General features: G+C 45.7%; 1 protein-coding gene across 1 annotated transcript in view; it reads left to right on the top strand.

The window, feature by feature from the left end:
• Positions 1–23,166, top strand: part of LOC124552279 (synaptic vesicle glycoprotein 2A-like) — a 160,095-nt gene that overhangs the window by 10,636 nt on the left and 126,293 nt on the right. The window contains exon 3 of the mRNA XM_047126557.1: positions 16,253–16,414. Within this exon, the coding sequence (XP_046982513.1) occupies positions 16,253–16,414 (162 nt within the window). The remainder of the gene's footprint in view (positions 1–16,252; positions 16,415–23,166) is intronic.

The raw sequence follows: 23,166 nt of genomic DNA, 5'->3' as shown, positions 1-23,166 counted from the left end.
CCTAGGCAGAGAAAATCCCCAACCCGGCCGGGATTCGAACCCAGAACCCCGTGATCCAGAGACAGCAATGCTAGCCACTAGACCACGAGCTGCGAACTTCTCGGATGGAGAGTCATCGCCAGATGAAGAAGTAAAATCGGGTGTGCCGCAGGGAACTGTGTTGGGTCCCTCGCTGTTGTCTCACCTATTGATAACCTTGCTGACAATGTTAATACGCAGACGGGCAACAAATATTATTATGAAACAGTATTAGACGTATTTTGTCAATGACAACTGTAACATTTTAGCATGTTTGTTATTCTTAAACGATTGAAACCAAAAAAATAGTTAAGGGGGGACGTTGATGAAACTGACCAAAAATTTCAGTTTTCGATTTATTTTTTATTTCTTAGTACAAATCACGGACAATAAGTTCCCAAAGTTTCAATGTTTAAATCGCATCCGAAATGCCTCACAATTAATTAAAAGCGTGACGTGGTCTCCCTGCCACCCCTGTGTTTTGAATCAGCACTTCAATACCACCTCAGTGAACAACAATTCTGCGTATTACTTTCAACCAAACGTGTGCAGGCTACATCTAGAAGGCCGTGAGAGTCTCTAAATTCACTCGTACGGAAACAATGCCTAAAAATTGTCAGAATTGCAACTTGTGATGCAGTTATTGTATTTAATGATGGGAACGTCGGGAGGATGAAGGTATTAGAAATAATTGGATTCAAGATAGGAAATGTTACTGAAGACATACTGAGAAAAATAGATTTACAGCGCGTCTCTGCAGCTGAAAAGTCAGTTGAAGACCTGCTGGTAAAGGAAAGAAGACAGACAACAAGTAAGTCTTGAAGGGTAAGACGACCCATAGTACAAATGTGGTGCCTTCTGAAGAAGTGACTTAAGGAAAAAAAGTTAGGTCGAACATTAAATTGCGTTTCCTGAAAAGTTTGTTTTTTTACAGTTTATGTACCTTTTCCTCAAATTTCAGGAATGCCAGAATTATGATATTTTGTACACGTATTTCTGTAAATCAAATGAACGTTGTCTGAAGTGCAAATTTTGGAATTCTGATTGCAAGCTGAGATGTGGGACAAAGTGCTTGGAATTTTGCATGAATTTAAAAATGTACTTGTGGAATTGAAAATTATAAAAATTCTCCTGTTTGACCTATTCCAAAAACCTCGTCAGATAAGCTTAAAGAAATGAAACAGAGAAATTTTTGTACAAACCTCTTGAATACTTTCTGAGAAAAAGGAACATATATTATTTTTTGAAAGTAAAACTTCAAATTTCATTCAAAAACAGTTGAATACATATAATAAAAGGCTTTTACATGTAAATGTGTTACTTTCATGTAAAGCGTGGTACAAAATTGCATTGCCATATCTCCAAATCTGTGGATTTGGTACATTTTTGAAATAGAGTGTGTTTTTCATCAACGTCGCCCCTTTATGTAGAGTAATGAAATTTCGGGAATATACCCGGTGATCAAAAAGTCAGTATAAAATTGAAAACTGAATAAATCACGGAATAATGTAGATAGAGAGATACAAATTGACACACATGCTTGGAATGACATGGGGTTTTATTAGAACCAAAAACTACAAACGTTCAAACACGTCCGACAGATAGCGCTTCATGTGATCAGAATAGCAATAATTAGCATAACAAAGTATGACAAAGCAAAGATGATGTTCTTTACAGGAAATGCTCAACATAGCCACCATCATTCCTCAACAATAGCTGTAGTCGAGGAATAATGTTGTGAACAGCACTGCAAAGCATGTCCGGAGTTATGGTGAGCCATTGGCGTCGGATGTTGTCTTTCAGCATCCCTAGAGATGTCGGTCGTTCACGGTACACTTGCGACTTCAGGTAACCCCAAAGCCAATAATCGCACGGACTGAGGTCTGGGGACCTGGGAGGCCAAGGATGACGAAAGTGGAGGCTGAGCACACGATCATCACCAAACGACGCGAGCAAGAGATCTTTCACGCGTCTACAATGTGGGGTGGAGCGCCATCCTGCATAAACATCGTACGTTCCAGCAGGTGTTTATCAGCCAGGCTGGGGATGATGCGATTCTGTAACATATCGGCGTACCTCTCACCCGTCACGGTAGCAGTTACGTAACGGTAGACGTGGTAAATCCAACCCATACCGTGACTTTCTCGTCTTGCAATGGAGTTTCCACGACAGTTCTAGGATTTTCGGTAGCCCAAATTCAGCAGTTGTGGGCGTTGACAGACCCTCGGAGCGTGAAATGAGCTTCGTCGGTCCACGACACGTCACTCAACCAATCGTCATCTTCCGCCATCTTTTGAAGTGCCCACACCGCAAATGCCCTCCGGTTCACTAAATCGCCAGGTAACAGTTCACGATGCCGATGGATTTTGTACGGATAGCATCGGAGGGAACGCCAAAGTGCCAACCAAACAGTAGTGTATGGAATGCCGGTGCGACTTGCGACTGCACGAGCGCTGACTTCCCCGTGCACAGACGAACCCGCTACAGTCTCCATTTCGTCCTGAACTGTCTCAGCAGCATTACGCCTTATGCTCGGTCAGCCAGTACGGGGTCTATTGTCTAAACAACCCGTGGCTTCGAACTTCGAAATCATTCTCGTCACAGCTGCATTTGTCAACGGACCTTCACCCGTTCGAATCTCCTTCCTATGGCGATAGGATCGTAACGCTGAACTAGCGCATTCCCCATTCTGATAACACAGCTTCACTAAAAGTGCCTTTTCATGCTGCGACTGCTGGCGCATCTCTCTCTCATTACAGCTCCTTTTAGACACAATTGTCAGGCGCAGTCACTGATGTTTTGCTGTCCAGCGCCATCTGTCGGACATTTTGTGAACTTTGTTTTTTTTTTGGTTCTAATAAAATCCCATGTCATTCCAAGCATGTGTGTCAATTTTTACCTCTCTATCTACATTATTCGGTGGTTTACTAAGTTTTCAAATTGATACTGACTTTTTCATCACCCGGTATTTGTGTAGGTGGCGTATCTTAACGATTAACACTGCAAGATCACAGTTTAATGTAAGCGCGAGGTAAGCCATTGCAAGTGTGAAATGCTGGTGCATTAATAACTGGTGAAACTGGCGGAATGTTGAATCCAAGCATGCAAACGCGCATGCATTGTGTTGCGTCACACTGAAAACTTACCAAGATCTGAATGCATATTTATGCACCTTCCCACAGAGAGTAATTCACTATATATAACTGATCCTCTCCAAAAGAAGCCAGGAAGGAGTTCAGCGATGTAAACGTAAGTTACTAACCACCTTCCACACGGAGCACGTCCGTATCTCACCACTGACTTCTAGTATCAAATGGTTCAAATGGCTCTGAGCACTATGGGACTTAACATCTGAGGTCATCAGTCCCCTAGAACATAGATCTACTTAAACCTAATTAACCTAAGGACATCACACACATCCATGTCCGAGGCAGGATTCGAACCTGCGACCGTAGCGGTCGCACGGTTCCAGACTGAAGCACCTAGAACCGCTCGGCCACAACGGCCAGCTCCTCTAGTATCAGCCGCACGCAGTTGACGTCAACAAGTGTATGGGTCTGAAGATGACGTTGTTACAACGTTGAAACTAGTTGCCAAAATAAAATCGACACCTTAAATACAACCGAGCGAGGTGGCGCAGTGGTTAGCACACTGGACTCGCATTCGGGAGGACGACGGTTCAATCCCGTCTCCGGCCAACCTGATTTAGGTTTTCCGTGATTTCCCTAAATCGCTTCAGGCAAATGCCGGGATGGTTCCTTTGAAAGGGCACGGCCGATTTCCTTCCCCATCCTTCCCTAACCCGAGCTTGCGCTCCGTCTCTAATGACCTCGTTGTCGACGGGACGTTAAACACTAATCACCTCCTCCTCCTTAAATACAGCTGGAGGAATTTCTTCATTTTTAATACACTCCTGGAAATTGAAATAAGAACACCATGAATTCATTGTCCCAGGAAGGGGAAACTTTATTGACACATTCCTGGGATCAGATACATCACATGATCACACTGACAGAACCACAGGCACATAGACACAGGCAACAGAGCATGCACAATGTCGGCACTAGTACAGTGTATATCCACCTTTCGCAGCAATGCAGGCTGCTATTCTCCCATGGAGACGATCGTAGAGATGCTGGATGTAGTCCTGCGGAACGGCTTGCCATGCCATTTCCACCTGGCGCCTCAGTTGGACCAGCGTTCGTGCTGGACGTGCAGACCGCGTGAGACGACGCTTCATCCAGTCCCAAACATGCTCAATGGCGGACAGATTCGGAGATCTTGCTGGCCAGGGTAGTTGACTTACACCTTCTAGAGCACGTTGGGTGGCACGGGATACATGCGGACGTGCATTGTCCTGTTGGAACAGCAAGTTCCCTTGCCGGTCTAGGAATGGTAGAACGATGGGTTCGATGACGGTTTGGATGTACCGTGCACTATTCAGTGTCCCCTCGACGATCACCAGTGGTGTACGGCCAGTGTACGAGATCGCTCCCCACACCATGATGCCGGGTGTTGGCCCTGTGTGCCTCGGTCGTATGCAGTCCTGATTGTGGCGCTCACCTGCACGGCGCCAAACACGCATACGACCATCATTGGCACCAAGGCAGAAGCGACTCTCATCGCTGAAGACGACACGTCTCCATTCGTCCCTCCATTCACGCCTGTCGCGACACCACTGGAGGCGGGCTGCACGATGTTGGGGCGTGAGCGGAAGACGGCCTAACGGTGTGCGGGACCGTAGCCCAGCTTCATGGAGACGGTTGCGAATGGTCCTCGCCGATACCCCAGGAGCAACAGTGTCCCTAATTTGCTGGGAAGTGGCGGTGCGGTCCCCTACGGCACTGCGTAGGATCCTACGGTCTTGGCGTGCATCCGTGCGTCGCTGCGGTCCGGTCCCAGGTCGACGGGCACGTGCACCTTCCGCCGACCACTGGCGACAACATCGATGTACTGTGGAGACCTCACGCCCCACGTGTTGAGCAATTCGGCGGTACGTCCACCCGGCCTCCCGCATGCCCACTATACGCCCTCGCTCAAAGTCCGTCAACTGCACATACGGTTCACGTCCACGCTGTCGCGGCAATCTACCAGTGTTAAAGACTGCGATGGAGCTCCGTATGCCACGGCAAACTGGCTGACACTGACGGCGGCGGTGCACAAATGCTGCGCAGCTAGCGCCATTCGACGGCCAACACCGCGGTTCCTGGTGTGTCCGCTGTGCCGTGCGTGTGATCATTGCTTGTACAGCCCTCTCACAGTGTCCGGAGCAAGTATGGTGGGTCTGACACACCGGTGTCAATGTGTTCTTTTTTCCATTTCCAGGAGGGTATAAACGAAAGTTGCTTGACGTGTTTATACTTCTGAAAGAAGTTGTCTGTTCATACTTCACACCAGTCGCATTATAGTGCTGCTAGTAGTGCCAGTATGTGTACATAAGGCTGATTTGCTTTAAATATGCGCTGTGTTGGTCGTTACCGTTACTTACCTTTGAGATTGGACGTGGTGAGTAGATGTTAATCAAGAATGCGTTTAAGGGGCTCCGGAAAGGCTCAAAATCATGAAAAGTTCAATTTTTACTGTTTTGCGTTTTCTGAATCTGCAGACTATTACCTTTTAATAGATATATAATTTATTCAATTCCGAAGACTACAACTATTTTTAAATTTTTTTTGAAATGTGTTCTACATGGGCGTGACCCACTGTGGCGCTGTTAAACTGCTGTCAAATGGTGTTATTATTAACGTCCGTGTTCATCAGGTACATTTTAGTGATGTGAGATAAAGTATGTGTTGTGGCTAACCTGTGATGGTTCAATATATATCGCTGGTGTGATTGTCGATTGTTTCATGTTTATTTATTCTGTCGTTATCTCGAAAATATTCGTAATTAATTCTGTTTCTTGAGTCTCTGTTTTGTTGAAGTATAATAATAAGTAAAAGTAAAGTTATTAGAAATCCTCTGAAGGCTTTTAAGAAAAGGAGAAATGTTGGAAAGCCAAAGGTATGTGTTATTACTGTAAACAATAAAGACGATAACCAAGTGAGTGAACCTAACCTCTCAAGTACACCTGCCCATAGCAGTCAAATCGGGAAAGAAAATACTTCACAGAAGAAGCTTGGTTCAATGAGTGAAAACTATGAATGTTTTATGGGCGAATCGGATGTGGATGAAATATTTGATATGTCGGTTCTCAAAGGAATTTTTTCAAACTGTGTAAGATGTATTCATTGCAGTGAAGTTGGTCTGGAACTCTCCATAATAAAGCACGTAGGACTTGCTAGTGAAATACAACTGAAATGTGATAAGTGTTCATACATGACCACCTTTTGGAACAGTGTTGCAGTAACTGCAACTGAAGAAAATGGTAGCAAAATCTACGAACACAACAACGAGCGATGCTTGCTTTAGACAAGGAACGCCTTCGGGCTGCAGACAGGGCTGTAAAGAGTCTAGAAATACAAGCAAGAGTAAACAGGAGGAGGAACAAGAGGAAGCTGGAGGAGGAGTTTGCAGAGGATGAAGATAATCCATTCTATGGACCTGGAATGCACTAAGAAGTTAATCCAATCTTTGTCGCTCGATTCCCAAAACTTTTATTTTCTCATACTAATTACATGTTTTCTAAGGATCTTCCAAACATATTTGTTTCAAACTTTCAGTAAATGTTACACAGTACCTTCTGCATAATTTAACACAATTTAACATAATGGTTTATGAAACACATCTGTAAAACTTTTGAATATCGCAGAATAACACCTAGGCCTCTTTGCATCCGAGCTTGGAATCATCACTACCTAGATTTTCGACGATTGAGCCGCGAGTTCACAACGAGACCAGCGTGGGAAACACGAAAAGATGAGTGCCTAGTTTATCCATTATTTCAAGAAATGACTTTATTAACTGTGCTCTAATGACACCTGCCACATAATATAACTTTGTTGTTGCCCTACATTGAAATATTTAGCAGCGTAAGCAACACTACAATCATAATTAATTTTTGACCTTTGTTGTGCTAGGGTTGTTAGACGCTGGAGTGCGTTGTGATCGCGTATACCACGCTGGCGCCCACGTACCGTGTGCACAAGTCGCATCGTCCCTGAGCGTTCAGCAGCACGTTGAACTTGGCACGCTCAACGTTGGCGTTCGGCAGCACGGTCCGTGTGCCGATGGATTTAGCTCAGTCCGATCTCGCCGCTTTCGTGACTGATGATGAAACGATGAGGACAACACAAACACCCAGTCATCTCGAGGCAGGTGAAAATCCCTGACCCCGCCGGTATTCGAACGCGGGACCCCGTGCTCGGGAAGCGAGAACGCGACCGCGAGACCACGACAGCTCTGAGCCAGACGCTTTGTAGCGTGCACTCCACTGACCTCAGACCAACACCAACTTCGACTTCTGTTGTGTCGAGCAAGAGGGCAGGGTGGAGGTCTGTTGTGTTTCCTGATGTAAGCTGGTTCTGCCTTGGTACCAATGATGGCCGAGTGTTGGTTACAAGGAGACTAGCTGATTGCCTGCAAGCAATTTGTCTGCGTGCTAAGACGCAGTGGTTATCCCCACACCCTGACTGCAAATTTATTTAATTTATGAAAACGTGAATGAGCTGTTACAATTTAAACTTCATGTTTAGAAAAAAACTCAAATTATATAGTTAATTATACCAGTTTTTACCACCGTTTTTAACAGATTTGGAAAATTCTGGAGTTTCATACACCTGTAAGTATGGGTTGTATGCTGTGCAAAATTCATCGAAGAATCCCTCTTACTTATGAAGAAAAGTGTACCTATAGCAACGCATGCATCCAATAGTAAGTGGAAAAATGATGAAATCTCACATGTAAAAAAAAATTAGTTTGTTATGTTTTTGAACTTCCACTGCTATGAGTGTGAATCCCGAAATCTTCCTGGTCATGCTGACAAAGTTTTATGTACTCATTTGTGAAAGTATAGAGACTGGAAATTAAAATGTCCTGTGGTGCCTCTCCTGCTCCAAGTCTGCTCGTTTGACGTCCTACCCCCTTTAACAAACGCAGTGAGCTTCTTCGATGGCAGTGAACATCCCCGTACAGCCCATGCCACAAAGTAGTTCTCTGATTCTTTCGGTTCGGACGTCAACAACTACTCTCGCTCACAGTCCTTTTAAGTAGGCTGTTTAGGTTTTTATGTTGGTAACGCCACGTAGCGCTCTGTATGAAAATCACTGACTGCTTCTGTGTGCAGTCTGTGGCTGGCTGGACTCACTGCTGGAATATTCGCTTGTGCAGTGTTGGGCAGTTTGATGTGAACGGCACGTAGCGTTGCGCAGTTGGAGGTGAGCCGCCAGCAGTGGTGGATGTGGGGAGAGAAATAGCGGAGTTCTGAAATTTGTAAGACTGGATGTCATGAACTGATATACCGGGTGATCAAAAAGTCAGTATAAATTTGAAAACTTAATAAATCATGGAATAATGTTGATAGAGAGGTAAAAATTGACACACATGCTTGTAATGATATGGGGTTTTATTAGAAACAAAAAGAAAAAAACAAAGTTCACAAAATGTCCGACAGATGGCGCTGGACGGCAAAACGTCAGTGACTGCGCATGACAATCGTGTGTAAAAGGAGTTGTAATGAAAGAGAGAATCAGATGCGCCAGCAGTCGCAGCATGTTGACGTTACCTGAAAAGGTGCTTTTAGTGAAGCTGTATTATCAGAATGGGGAATGTGCTAGTTCAGCATTACGATCCTATCGCCACAGGAAGGGGATTCGAACGGGTAAAGGTCCGTTGACAAATGCAACGGTGACGAGAATGATTTCGAAGTTCGAAGCCACGGGTTGTTTAGACAATAGACCCCGTACTGGCTGACCGAGCATAAGGCGTAATGCTGCTGAGACAGTTCAGGAAGAAATGGAGACTGTAGCGGGTTCGTCTGTGCACGGGGTAGTCAGTGCTCGTGCAGTCGCAAGTCGCACCGGCATTCCATACACTACCGTTTGGTTGGCACTTAGGCGTACCCTCCGATGCTACCCGTACAAAATCCATCGGCATCATGAACTGATACCTGGCGATTTAGTGAAGCAGAGGGCATTTGCGGTGTGGGCGTTTCAAAAGATGGCGGAAGATGACGATTGGTTGAGTAACGTGTTGTGGACCGACGAAGCTCATTTCACGCTCCGAGGGTCTGTCAACGCCCACAACTGCAGAATTTGGGCTACCGAAAATCCTAGAACTGTCTTGGAAACTCCATTGCACGACGAGAAAGTCATGGTATGGGTCGAATTTACCGCAACTACCGTTCTTCGAGGAAATGCGTGATTCTGGTTTTGTAACTTTTACCGTGACGGGTGAGAGGTACACCGGTATGTTACAGAATCGCATCATCCCCAGCCTGGCTGATAAACACCAGCTGGAACGTACGACGTTTATTCAGGATGGCGCTCCACCCCATATTGCTTGACGCGTGAAAGATCTCTTGCTCACGTCGTTTGGTGATGATCGTGTGCTCAGCCGCCACTTTCGTCATGCTTGGCCTCCCAGGTCCCCAGACCTCAGTCCGTGCGATTATTGGCTTTGGGGTTACCTGAAGTCGCAAGTGTATCGTGATCGACCGACATGTCTAGGGATGCTGAAAGACAACCTCCGACGCCAATGCCTCACCATAACTCCGAACATTCTTTACAGTGCTGTTCACAACATTATTCCTCGACTACAGCTATTGTTGAGGAATGATGGTGGACATATTGAGCATTTCCTGTAAAGAATATCATCTTTGCTTTGTCTTACTTTGTTTTGCTAATTATTGCTATTCTGATCAGATGAAGTGCCATCTGTCGGACATTTTTTGAACTTTTGTATCTTTTTTTTGTTCTATTTAAACCCCATGTGATTCCAAGGATGTGTGTCAATTCGTACGTCTCTATCTACATTATTCCGTGATTTATTCAGTTTTCAAATTTATACTGACTTTTTGATCACCCGGTAAATATTATGACTTTTCAACACTATTAAGGTAAATACACTGTTTGTTCTCTATCAAAATCTTTCATTTGCTAACTATGCCTATCAGTAGTTAGTGCCTTTACTAGCTAGAATGTTTTATTTAGCTGGCAGTATTGGCGCTTGCTGTATTGCAGTAGTTCGACTAACGAAGATTTTTGTGAGCTAAGTGATTCATGAAAGGGAAAGGTTATTGTTAGTCAGGACCATTCTTTTGTAGGGATTATTGAAAGTCAGATTGCGTTGCCATATAATATTGTGTGTCAGTTTAGTGTTGATCAGAATAAGTAAAGAGAGAACTTTCTGAGTACTGTGAGTTTTGCTCAGCTGTTTGTAACTCTAATAACGTAAGAGGTTTACCAGCACAGTATTTCATAATTTTTCTATGGGGACGTTTCAGCCTGAACTGGCATCTTCAGACTTTTCACCTGTCAAAAGTTGTTTCTGTGAGGAAGGAGGTTTTCCTATCGACGATGAGGTGATGAGGTCCAGCGTGCTGTCAAAAAGAGGTGGTGGGAGACTTGTCTGACGAAGGTGTCAGAGCAGCGCGGAGTGGCCGCGCGGTTTGAGGCGCCATGTAACGGACTGCGCGGCCCCTCCCGCCAGAGGTTCGAGTCCTCCCTCGGGGATGGGTGTGTGTGTTGTTCTTAGCATAAGTTAGCTTAAGTAGTGGCTAAGTCTAGGGAACAACGAGCCCAGCAGTTTCGTCCCATAGGAATTCACACACATCTGAACATTTTAAAGGTATCAGAGAGCTAATCCCTCGGCTGCGACGGAAAATAGTGTTTGGCGTACGTGAGTGAATTTGTAAATTTGTCGTCTCTATATTACCTTTCAAGTTTTCTTTTTTTTTTTTTTTTTTTTTTTTTACATAGCAGCACGTTGAGAGGCCGTGAATAGCTACAATTGAAAGAAAACACCCCTCGGTCACCATTTTTAAGGAATTAATCGGGTTTCGACACTGCTAGGAGTGTCTTCCTCAGAATTTAGATGAAAGAATGGTCCACAACATGTTCACAGAATTATGACTAAAAACGTATGATACAGAGTACAAGTACGGAATCATCGAGAAAGACTGGCAGTACTTGGTTGGTTGGTTGGTTTAAAGATTAAAGGGACCAAACTGCAAAGGTCATCGGTCCCTTGTTTCATAAACACACAGAGCATATAGAAACCATCCACCAGTCAGGCTAAGCACTAAAATAAAAATTCCGGGGGAAGAAAAGCCCCAAGGTCAACGGTAAGGTAACATGGAAAAGGGAGCACAGCGACAAAAACAACATATAGAAGAAAGGCGGAAAGAATTAAAACTGTACAGCAGAGGACCGTGGCTGGCTGATCACGAAAATAAAAGGATGAGCCAGCCACTCTGCAACACGTTAAAAAGATTAGGGTGGAGTCGAATTACAACACAAAACTAAGTAAAATATACAGCACAAAAGAGGGTGACGCAATAAAATTAGAGGGACCTATAAAAGCCGCTTGCGCGAATAAAACTTAAAACTCGATCTGCCATAGAGGCATTGTCACCTAATAGAGATGACAAATCACCTAAGAGATCAAAAGTTCGCCTGAGAGTGGTTAAAAGAGGACATTTCAACAACATATGGGCCACCGTCGTGTTTGTACCACAACGACAATGAGGGGGGTCCTCTCGACGCAGCAGATGACCAGGCGTCAGCCAAGAGTGACCAATGCGGAGCCTACACAGAACAACAGAATCCCTGCGAGAGGACCCCCACACAGTCGTGGTCTCCTCAACTCGCCGCAGCTTCTTGTGTGCAGACAGAGTGCGCCATTCATCTCCCCACATCCCAAAGACCCGACGGCGCAACAGCTTTCGGAGATCAGTTGTCGGGAGGTTGATCTCCAACGTCAGTTTGCGGGTGGGTAGCGTCTTCTGGCAGTACTTATATGTTAGTTTAAGTAGTGTGTAAGTCTAATGAGTACACAGTATGGTTTGAAAGTATATCGGAGAAAGACGAAGGTTATGAGAAGTAGTAGAAAAGAGAACAGCGAGAAACTTAACATCAGGATTGATGGTCACGAAGTCAATGAAGTTAAAGAATTCTGCTACCTAGGCAGTAAAATAACCAATGACGGACGGAGCAAGGAGGACATCAAAAGCAGACTCGCTATGGCAAAAAAGGCATTTCTGGCCAAGAGAAGTCTACTAATATCAAATACCGGACTTAATTTGAGGAAGAAATTTCTGAGGATGTACGTCTGGAGTACAGCATTGTATGGTAGTGAAACATGGACTGTGGGATAACCGGAACAGAAGAGAATAGAAGCATTTGAGATGTGGTGCTATAGACGAATGTTGAAAATTAGGTGGACTGATAAGGTAAGGAATGAGGATGTTCTACGCAGAATCGGAAATGAATATGTGGAAAACACTGATAAGGTGAAGGGACAGGATGATAGGACATCTGCTAAGACATGAGGGAATGACTTCCATGGTACTAGAGGGAGCTGTAGAGGGAAAAAACTGTAGAGGAAGACAGAGATTGGAATACGTCAAGCAAATAATTGAGGACGTAGGTTGCAAGTGCTACTCTGAGATGAAGAGGTTAGCACAGGAAAGGAATTCGTGGCGGACCGCATCAAACCAGTCGGTAGACTGATGACAAAAAAAAAAAAAATCTAGGGGCCGACGAGCTCAGCAGTTTCGTCCCATAGGGATTCACACACATCTGAATAGTTTGAAGGTATCAATGAGCTCATCCCTCGGCTACGACGGAAAAGAGTGTTTTGCGTCCGTGAGTGAATTTGTAAATTTTTCGTCTCTATATTACCTTTTAGATTTTTTTTTTTACATGGCTGCACGTTCAGAGACCGTGAATAGTTACAGTTGAAAGAAAACAGCCCTCGGTCACTGTTTTTAACGAATTAACCGGATTTCAACACTGCTAGGAGTGTCTTCCTCAGAATTTAAATCAAAGAGTGGTCTATAACACGGTCACAGAATTGTGACTAAAAGCGTGCGATACAGAGTATAAGTACGGAATCATCGAGAAAGATCGGCAGTACTTATATGTCATTTATAAAAAAAATAGATATGCCAAAAGGGGATTAGTCACAAAGATCGGAGGTGAGGGTATCGTCTGGAGTGCTCCAGGGAAGTGTGGTAGGTCCGCTGTTGTTTTCTATCAACATAAATGATCTTTTGGATAGGGTGGATAGCAATGTGCGGCTATTTGCTGATGATGCTGTGGTGTACGGGAAGGTGTCATCGTTGAGTGACTGTAGGAGGATACAAGATGACTTCGACAGGATTTGTGATTGGTGTAAAGAATGGCAGCAAACTCTAAATACAGATAAATGTAAATTAATGCAGATGAATAGCAAAAAGAATCCCGTAATGTTTGAATACTCCATTAGTAGTGTAGCGCTTGACACAGTCACGTCGATTAAATATTTGGGCGTAACACTGCAGAGCGATTTGAAGTGGGACAAGCATGTAATGGCAGTTGTGGGGGAGGATGATAGTCGTCTTCGGTTCATTGGTAGAATTTTGGGAAGATGTGGTTCATTTGTAAAGGAGACCGCGTATAAAACACTAATACGACCTATTCTTGAGTACTACTCGAGCGTTTGGGATTCCTAACAGGTCGGATTGAGGGAGGACATAGAAGCAATTCAGAGGCGGGCTGCTAGATTTGTGACTGGTAGGTTTGATCATCACGCGAGTGTTACGGAAATGCTTCAGGAACTTGGATGGGAGTCTCTAGAGGAAAAAGGAGGTGTTCTTTTCGTGAATCGCTACTGAGGCCGACTGCAGTACGATTTTACTGCCGCTAACTAATATTTCGCGGGAAGACCACAAAGATAAGACAAGAGAGATTATGGCTCATACAGAGGCATATAGGCAGTCATTTTTCCCTCGTTCTGTTTGGGAGTTAAACAGGGAGAGATGATGCTAGTTGTGGTGCGAGGTACCCTCCGCCACGCACCGTATGGTGCATTGCGGAGTATGTATATAGATGTAGATGTACATGTAGATATTTAAGATAAAAAAACCTGTGCTGGTGAGCCACTAAGGGATGCTCCTCATTTGCGCGGTTACAGGTTGCAAATGGACTAATGCCCTTTTGGCATATTTATTATTTTATAAATGGCATATATAAGTACTGCCAATCTTTCTCGATGATTCCGTACTTGTACTCTGTATCATACTGAAAGGGTACAGTACTGCCCGACATTGGAAATAGGTACAACATTCTTCGTTATTCTTGTCAGTACAACATATTTTTTCTAATAATAACTCAATTTCAATTAATACAGCGAAGCCGGATACCAGTGTGGGAAAGAATGACAATTTATTTATTTAATTGATCACATGTGAATTCCCACAAAATAAATCCCTACATCCAGTTTGGTGAGATCTGTGAAATGAATGAATGTATGGTCGTCTGCTAACCGCAGATAGTGAATGTGAATATATGATCATCTTTGAGATGATCCTTTGGTCACCTTTGGTGGAACCAAAGAGATAAAATTTAGCGGAGCTTTGAGCGGCTGAAATGTGGCTGACCAATACGGTAGCAAGGTGCTCCCTCACTTCGGCAGAGGTGCGAGAGGACCTGAAGAACGGCCATGTTTCAGCACTCTGCCGCTGGATATAGTGTTGGTAAGACTTGTCTTAGGCGTGCTCCGTAAAGACAAAAGAGTGGAGAGAATGATATGCATGTGAAATACTTAAGAGTAGTTTGGAATAAAATTTCTCTGTTTCAGGAACTTTTGTGGGGAGAATTAAATGTCAGGCAGGTAATATTAAGGGGATCATAGTAACCTTCGGAAGTGACCAATGGTCACAATGAAAGCACGTGTAGAAATAACTTGAAATACTTCAGAGTGCTTAAGTTGAGCTGAATTACTGGCGTGTGTACTATAAGTTGGAAATATTTAAGAAATAGCGTGTGCAGGACTTGAAATTAGAGACGAGTACTTCCACGTGGTGAGTACTGTGTGAGTCTCAATTCAATCTGTGTATGAGACAAAGGATAAAGAGAAGTACTCGTCCATGGTATCAGTTGAGGACTTGCGTCTGTGACGAATATGTTCTTAATATTACTTTGCGTGTTATGTTTCCGTGTGACAGTTGATTCAAACTATAATACTCTGAGAGAGAAGCAAGGTGAGTCAGCTGTCTATCCAGCAACGCCACTTGGCTTGCATTGCACAGGAAGACGTGCATATATCCTCCAGAGTTCATAGTTGGAAAGAAAAGTTACGAAGTGGGGCAGTGTCGTGTGAAACTGGTATGAATACTAATTGAAGTGGGAAAGCTGAAAGTGATGTGATTCTAACGTTGTGACTATTCCTTGTGCTGTATTCCATGTTGCCAGTGTGGTGTATTTCATGTAATTTAAGTATGTGTGGTTTGCATGGGAGAGTAGCAAGATAGGTTCAGAGGCAGTGGGTCATGCATGTTCCTTTTTGTACCGCTCGGTCTGGAGGAAATTTTCGTGATGATGGGTGTGAGAGTCGAAGTGTGAGATATAGCAAAAAGATCCACCATCCTATGCAGAAAGTGCACTGTAGCGTTAAATAATTACGAGACCATAAGATAGACAATCACCAATGTAAAGCCATGCCCACTGGGCGGAATTTCTCACGTGTTATTGTTTTAGGTTATAGAATTTGTGTGTTTAGGTTATAGAATTTATCGGAATAAATAAGATAGTGAAAAGAAAAAGATTTATGGCCTTTTCCTTCGAATAGTATGTTGTCATGATACCCAGAATTTATAATGTGTGCGCCATTCATATTCAGTGCGATGGCCACGTGTTGATCAAAGCCATTAAATAAGAAAGAAAATGTGGTATTGCCAGTGCGTAGTAAACAGTCAGAGTTGTGTAAATTACTGTTAGTCAGATGTACGTTTCCGTTTCAGTTGCGTAATATTCAAACATGAGGATAATTTGTAACTTAATTGTGAGTACTAGAGCTCATGTTACTTCATAAATAAGAATGAACCCACTCGCTTGGCAGACCACTCATCTTGCAGGCCTGACTGCTTGATGCCACAGTATGAGCAAGGCATGTGGGTGCCTCTCAATACGTTTTTAGTCATTATTCTGTAAACATGTTATAGACCATTCTCTGATTTAAATTCTGAGGAAGACATTCCTAGCAGTGTTGAACCGCGGTTAATTCGTTTAAAATAGTGACCGTGGGCTGTTTTCTTCCAATTGTACCTTTTAGAGTCTTAAACAGTTGAGTTATGGATACGCTCGGCGTGTTTCAGGTCAGGGCCGCTTCCACTGGACGGCGCTGGTGGTGTGCGGCTTCTGCCTGATGACGCTGCTCTTCGAGTCGCTGGCGGCAGCCTACGTCACGCCGGCCGCCCAGTGCGACTTCGAGATGTCGTCCTTCGAGAAGGGTTTCCTCAGCGGCTCCATCTACATAGGTCAGTCACGACAGAGACATCTGAGTCCAGATTAAAAGTTGGGACAGTCTATCAGATACTACACCCCCTCCACCAGGACAATCCCTCCAGTTCTGTGTCGACAACTACACCTTCTGGTGGAATCAGTGGTACCTATACGCCAAAATCGCACGGTAGAATCTAGCAGCACCGTAGACTGTGCAGTGGAAGGGGCTGGTGTTGTGAAGGAGCATCTACACTGATCAGCCAGATCATTGTGACCACCTACCTCATAGCCGGTATGTCCACCATTGGCACGGATAACACTAGCGACGCATCGTGACATGGAAGCAGTGAGGCCTTGGTAGTCTATGGGGAGAGTTGGCATCACATCTACACACACAAGTCGCCTAATTACCGTAAATTGCGGGAAGAGGGGCGGTGAGCTCTGACGGCACGTTCAGTCTAATCTCAGGTGTTTTTAATCCGGCTCAGACCTGGTGAGTTGAGGGGCCGGCTCATCACTTATAACTCGCCACTGTGTTCCTCGAACCACTCCATCACACTCGTGGGCTTCCGACACGGCGCATTGTCTTAGTGAAAAATGCCACTGCCATCGGGAAACAATCGTTACGAAGAGGTGTATGTGCTCTGAAACCAGTGTACAGCACTCATTGGCTGTCATGGTTCCTTGCACGAGCTCCACTGGACCCATCGGTACCCACACGAATGCTTTTTTTATTCCAGTCTCTGATCACAAATGAATTCCTTAGACGATTACCGGTTTCAGTCTGTAATGACCATCTTCAGATCTAAAATATATAAATATATACATCTAGTGAGCAGCGTGTCTTTTAACATAAGACAGAAATATGTATCACAATATACTGTCATACACCATGGAAATGTACAGATAAAATACGGTAAACATACCTTTTTCACACCATGTCCTAAAGTGATACAGTCATAATGGCATCGTCAAAACATATAAATATAATCAGCATATCATCGTCACACAGATTTAAAATAGGTTGTAGAATAGGCCACATCGTCCACATAGCGATTATTGCCAACTAGCTACTGAAGTACAGTAGCATCTAGAAAGCTGTTTGCCTACATCATCCCTAGATGTCGCTACTGTGCGCTTGCTTATATGTAGTCAAAAAAAATGGTTCAAATGGCTCTGAGCACTATGGGACTCAACTGCTGAGGTCATTAGTCCCCTACAACTTAGAACTACTTAAACCTAACTAACCTAAGGACATCACAAACATCCATGCCCGAGGCAGGATTCGAACCTGCGACCGTAGCGGTCTTGCGGTTCCAGACTGCAGCGCCTTTAACCGCACGGCCATATATGTAGTCATCATTTACGCAAAAACATAATCTGCTAAAAGCAAATTAGATAAAATGCATATAGCAGACTTATTAAAATTGATGACTATCATAGAAACCAGTTATGATACATTAAAAGATGAATGCAGTTATCCATGTAAAATTATTAAAAGGAAATATATGGAGAGTTATTTGATAACATACTACGAAAACCACATTTTTTTCTTTATTGTTATTTTAAACCTGTTTACAGGCAGGCCAGCAGCAGCATACTACGCCGCTCTTTGGCCTCAGAGAAACACAGAAGATACAAATGAAGGCAATTAGAGAAAAAGACAGTGGACATATAAACGGAGACAAACACTCTTTAAAATACATGGAGCCGTTCACGGGCGTAGAGTCCAAGATAAAATTTGTGCAGACACTTGGACACACACATAGACGAAAATTGTCACACGTGAACGCAGGTGCACTAAACGAATAACACTGAACCACTTAAGCACAAACGACGGCACATACAGAAACACGAGGCATTGATATCCGGCGTGCGAATGTTCACTAAGCGTGTACGAGTCCAGGGACCTGTCAAGAGAGGAGGAGGGGGGTGGGAGAGGGAGCGGTGAGAGCAGAGATGCCAAAGGCAGGTGAGATAGGGGGGATGAAGGAAGGGGAGGAAGGAAGGGGAGGAAGGAAGGAGGAGGGAAAGCCCAGGTGAAGAGTGGTGGAGTAAGGGGGATGGGGGGAAAAGGAGACAGAAGGGAGGGAGGGTGCCCAAAAGAAATGACACAGGATGTGGGAGGGGAGGATCAAAGTTGATAGGAGGGGTAGATGGAGGGGAGGAGGACATCATCAGGGAGGGGGAGCTGGCGGAAGCCACCTTGGGAGAGGGAAAGGAGGGTGGAGAGATGGAGACCGGGCGGGATGTGGGAATACAGGCGCGGCAGTGGCCGGGGGTGGTAGAGGATGGGCGAGACAAGTGGGTGAGGAGGAGCGAGTTTATGGGAGGTGTACAGGATCCGTATCCTTTCAAGGAAGAGGAGGAGGTGGGGGAACGGAATGAGATCGTACAAGATCCACGTGGGGGAGGGGAGACGGATGCGATAGACGAGGCGGAGAGCATGGCGTTCAAGGATTTGAAGGGATTTATAAAAGGTAGGGGGGGGGGGGGGGCGGAGATCCAGGCTGGATGGGCGTAACAGAGGATAGGGCGGATGAGCGATTTATAGGTGTGGAGTATGGTGGAGGGATCCAGACCCCACGTACGGCCGGAAAGGAGCTTGAGGAGACGGAGTTGGGAACGTGCCTTGGCTTGGATTGTCTGGAGATGGGGGGTCCAGGAGAGGCGACGGTCGAGGGTGACGCCAAGGTACTCAAGGGTGGGGGTGAGGGCGATAGGACGGCCATAGATGGTAAGATAGAAATCAAGGAGGCGGACGGGTGGTTTTGCCTACAATGATCGCCTGGGTTTTGGAGGGATTGACCTCGAGCAACCACTGGTTGCACCAAGCGGTGAACCGGTCAAGATGGGATTGGAGAAGTTGTTGGGAGCACTGCAGAGTGGGGGCGAGGCTGAGGGAGGCGGTGTCATCGGCGTACTGGAGAAGGTGAATGGGAGGTGAAGGCGGCGGCATGTCCGCCGGATGCAAAAGGTACAGAAGGGGGGGAAAGGACGGAGCCTTGGGGCACACCGGCGGAGGGGAAAAAGGTGTAGGAATCCGTGTTATGGATGGTAACGTAGGAAGGACGGCAGGAGAGAAAGGAGCCGATCAGACGGATGTAGTTAATGGGAAAGGCTAAGGTTTGGAGCTTGAAGAGGAGACCAGAATCCCTTACGCGGTCATAAGCACGTTCGAGGTCCAGGTAGAGGAAGATTGCGGAGCGACGGGAATTAAGCTGGTCAGAAAGGAGATGAGTGAGGTGAAGGAGAAGGTCGTCGGAAGAGAAGGACGGCCGAAAGCCACTCTGGGTAACGGGAAGGAGGCGGTGCTGGCGGAGATGCTGGTGGATGCGTCGGGTGAGAAAAACCAAATAATGCCTCGCGTACTTATACCTAGCCTTACTTGATGAGTTATGACGAGAACAGAAGGCATTTCCCTTAATTCCGCGCAGTAGACGCTCTAATGTTGTAACTGATTATCTCCTACCTACTCATGGAATGTATAGCCAAACCATATAATTTTATTTGTTGAATGCTTATATGTTGTTTAAACGTTTTCTGTGGGAGACATGTCACGATGTATGTATAGCCATCTATTGGTTAAGTTCTTACGATCGGCGCGCGCCTACATAACATCCTAACCACCGACCCAACAGGGGGTGCTGTTCATTGATATCTCTCTTTTTCAGCTGTCATATGGACATTTTATCTTTCATAAGTAATTTATAGGTTACCACAGGCAATGTATTACGTATATTAACTGTTGACCGTAAATTCACCATAAAATACACTCCTGGAAATGGAAAAAAGAACACATTGACACCGGTGTGTCAGACCCACCATACTTGCTCCAGACACTGCGAGAGGGCTGTACAAGCAATGATCACACGCACGGCACAGCGGACACACCAGGAACCGCGGTGTTGGCCGTCGAATGGCGCTAGCTGCGCAGCATTTGTGCACCGCCGCCGTCAGTGTCAGCCAGTTTGCCGTGGCATACGGAGCTCCATCGCAGTCTTTAACACTGGTAGCATGCCGCGACAGCGTGGACGTGAACCGTATGTGCAGTTGACGGACTTTGAGCGAGGGCGTATAGTGGGCTTGCGGGAGGCCGGGTGGACGTACCGCCGAATTGCTCAACACGTGGGGCGTGAGGTCTCCACAGTACATCGATGTTGTCGCCAGTGGTCGGCGGAAGGTGCACGTGCCCGTCGACCTGGGACCGGACCGCAGCGACGCACGGATGCACGCCAAGACCGTAGGATCCTACGCAGTGCCGTAGGGGACCGCACCGCCACTTCTCAGCGAATTAGGGACACTGTTGCTCCTGGGGTATCGGCGAGGACCATTCGCAACCGTCTCCATGAAGCTGGGCTACGGTCCCGCACACCGTTAGGCCGTCTTCCGCTCACGCCCCAACATCATGCAGCCCGCCTCCAGTGGTGTCGCGACAGGCGTGAATGGAGGGACGAATGGAGACGTGTCGTCTTCAGCGATGAGAGTCGCTTCTGCCTTGGTGCCAATGATGGTCGTATGCGTGTTTGGCGCCGTGCAGGTGAGCGCTACAATCAGGACTGCATACGACCGAGGCACACAGGGCCAACACCCGGCATCATGGTGTGGGGAGCGATCTCCTACACTGGCCGTACACCACTGGTGATCGTCGAGGGGACACTGAATAGTGCACGGTACATCCAAACCGTCATCGAACCCATCGTTCTACCATTCCTAGACCGGCAAGGGAACTTGCTGTTCCAACAGGACAATGCACGTCCGCATGTATCCCGTGCCACCCAACGTGCTCTAGAAGGTGTAAGTCAACTACCCTGGCCAGCAAGATCTCCGGATCTGTCCCCCATTGAGCATGTTTGGGACTGGATGAAGCGTCGTCTCACGCGGTCTGCACGTCCAGCACGAACGCTGGTCCAACTGAGGCGCCAGGTGGAAATGGCATGGCAAGCCGTTCCACAGGACTACATCCAGCATCTCTACGATCGTCTCCATGGGAGAATAGCAGCCTGCATTGCTGCGAAAGGTGGATATACACTGTTCTAGTGCCGACATTGTGCATGCTCTGTTGCCTGTGTCTATGTGCCTGTGGTTTTGTCAGTGTGATCATGTGATGTATCTGACCCCAGGAATGTGTCAATAAAGTTTCCCCTTCCTGGGACAATGAATTCACGGTGTTCTTATTTCAATTTCCATTAGTGTATTTTCCTTTAATAATTTTACATGGATAACTGCATTCATCTTTTAATGTATCATAACTGGTTTCTATGATAGTCATCAATTTTAATAAGTCTGCTACATGCATTTTATCTAATTTGCTTTTAGCAGATTATGTTTTTGCGTAAATGATGACTACATATAAGCAAGCCCACAGTAGTGACATGTAGGGATGATGTAGGCAAACAGCTTCCTAGATGCTACTGTACTTCAGTAGCTAGTTGGCAATTATCACTATGTGGACGATGTGGCCTATTCTACAACCTATTTTAAATCTGTGTGACGATGCTATGCTGATTATATTTATACGTTTTGACGATGCCGTTATGGCTGTATCACTTTAGGACATGGTGTAAAAAAGGTACGTTTACCGTATTTTATCTGTACATTTCCATGGTGTATGACAGTATATTGTTATACTTATTGCTGTCTTATGTTAAAAGACACACTGCTCACTAGATGTATATATTTATATATTTTAGATCTGAAGATGGTCATTACAGACTGAAACCGGTAATCGTCTAAGGAATTCATTTGTGATCAGAGACTGGAATAAAAAAAGCATTTTACAGTATTGGATCACTGTTTGTACCCGCGATTATGTCGCAGTTGGTGAAGCCCACATGAATGTTTCTGAGAGCATGAGCCGCCACCAGCTTGTCTCCATCCCACGGTACAGGTGTCAAGGAGCTGTTCCCCTGAAAGACGACGGATTCGCGCCGTCCCATAGGCACGATGAAGAAGGTACTGGGATCCATGAGACCGTGCAACGCTCTGCCACTGCGCCAACGTCCAGTGCCGATGGTCACGTGCTCATCTCAGCCACAGTTCCCTTGGTGTTAACATTGGCACGTACGTGGGTTGTCTGCAGCAGGGGTCCACCGTTAGGAATGCTCGGTGCGCTGTTTGTTCAGACACACTTGTACTGTGCAAAGCATTAAAGTCTGTTGGTAGTTCCGCCACAGTTCGCTGCCTGCCCTGTTTTACCAGTCAGTTCAGCCTACAACGTCCGACATCTGAAATAGGGGGCAGTCACCCAAACCCACGACGTCTGGATATGGCTTCACATTGGTTGAAGACACTCACCATAGCACTCCTCGAACACCCGAGGAGTCGCGCAGTTTCCGAAACGCTCGTGTCGGGCCGCTGGGCGATCGCAATGTGCCTTCAGTCAGACAGATAGATCGTGCACCTTCTCCATTCTACACACAGATAGCACGACCACTGATACTACAGGGACTGTGCATGTCTGTGACTAACAGTCATTCCTTGAGAGGTGATGCTGCTGTCACTTGGACTGGTTTGTATCCACAGTACAGTAGCTCGTTGTTCATAATGTCCTCGTTGATCAGTGTATTATCGACTCTTGTCAACCAAAATCAGTTGAAATATTTTGGTCAGATTGCGACGAAAGAGCGAGAGGTCGACAGCCGAAGACGTAGAAGTCGCATATCAGCGCGGTGAATAGGCCAGATTATGAGCTTGCCCAGCATAGCCTTGCAGTAAGCAGGTCACCACTCCCAAGAGAGAACTTAGAGGAGGCGGGATGTCAAGGGTTACTATGTGATGCCACTAC

This window comes from Schistocerca americana, chromosome 10 (assembly GCF_021461395.2).
Source record: "Schistocerca americana isolate TAMUIC-IGC-003095 chromosome 10, iqSchAmer2.1, whole genome shotgun sequence".
Lineage (NCBI taxonomy): Eukaryota > Metazoa > Arthropoda > Insecta > Orthoptera > Acrididae > Schistocerca > Schistocerca americana.
This window is presented reverse-complemented; position numbering and strand designations above follow the sequence as displayed.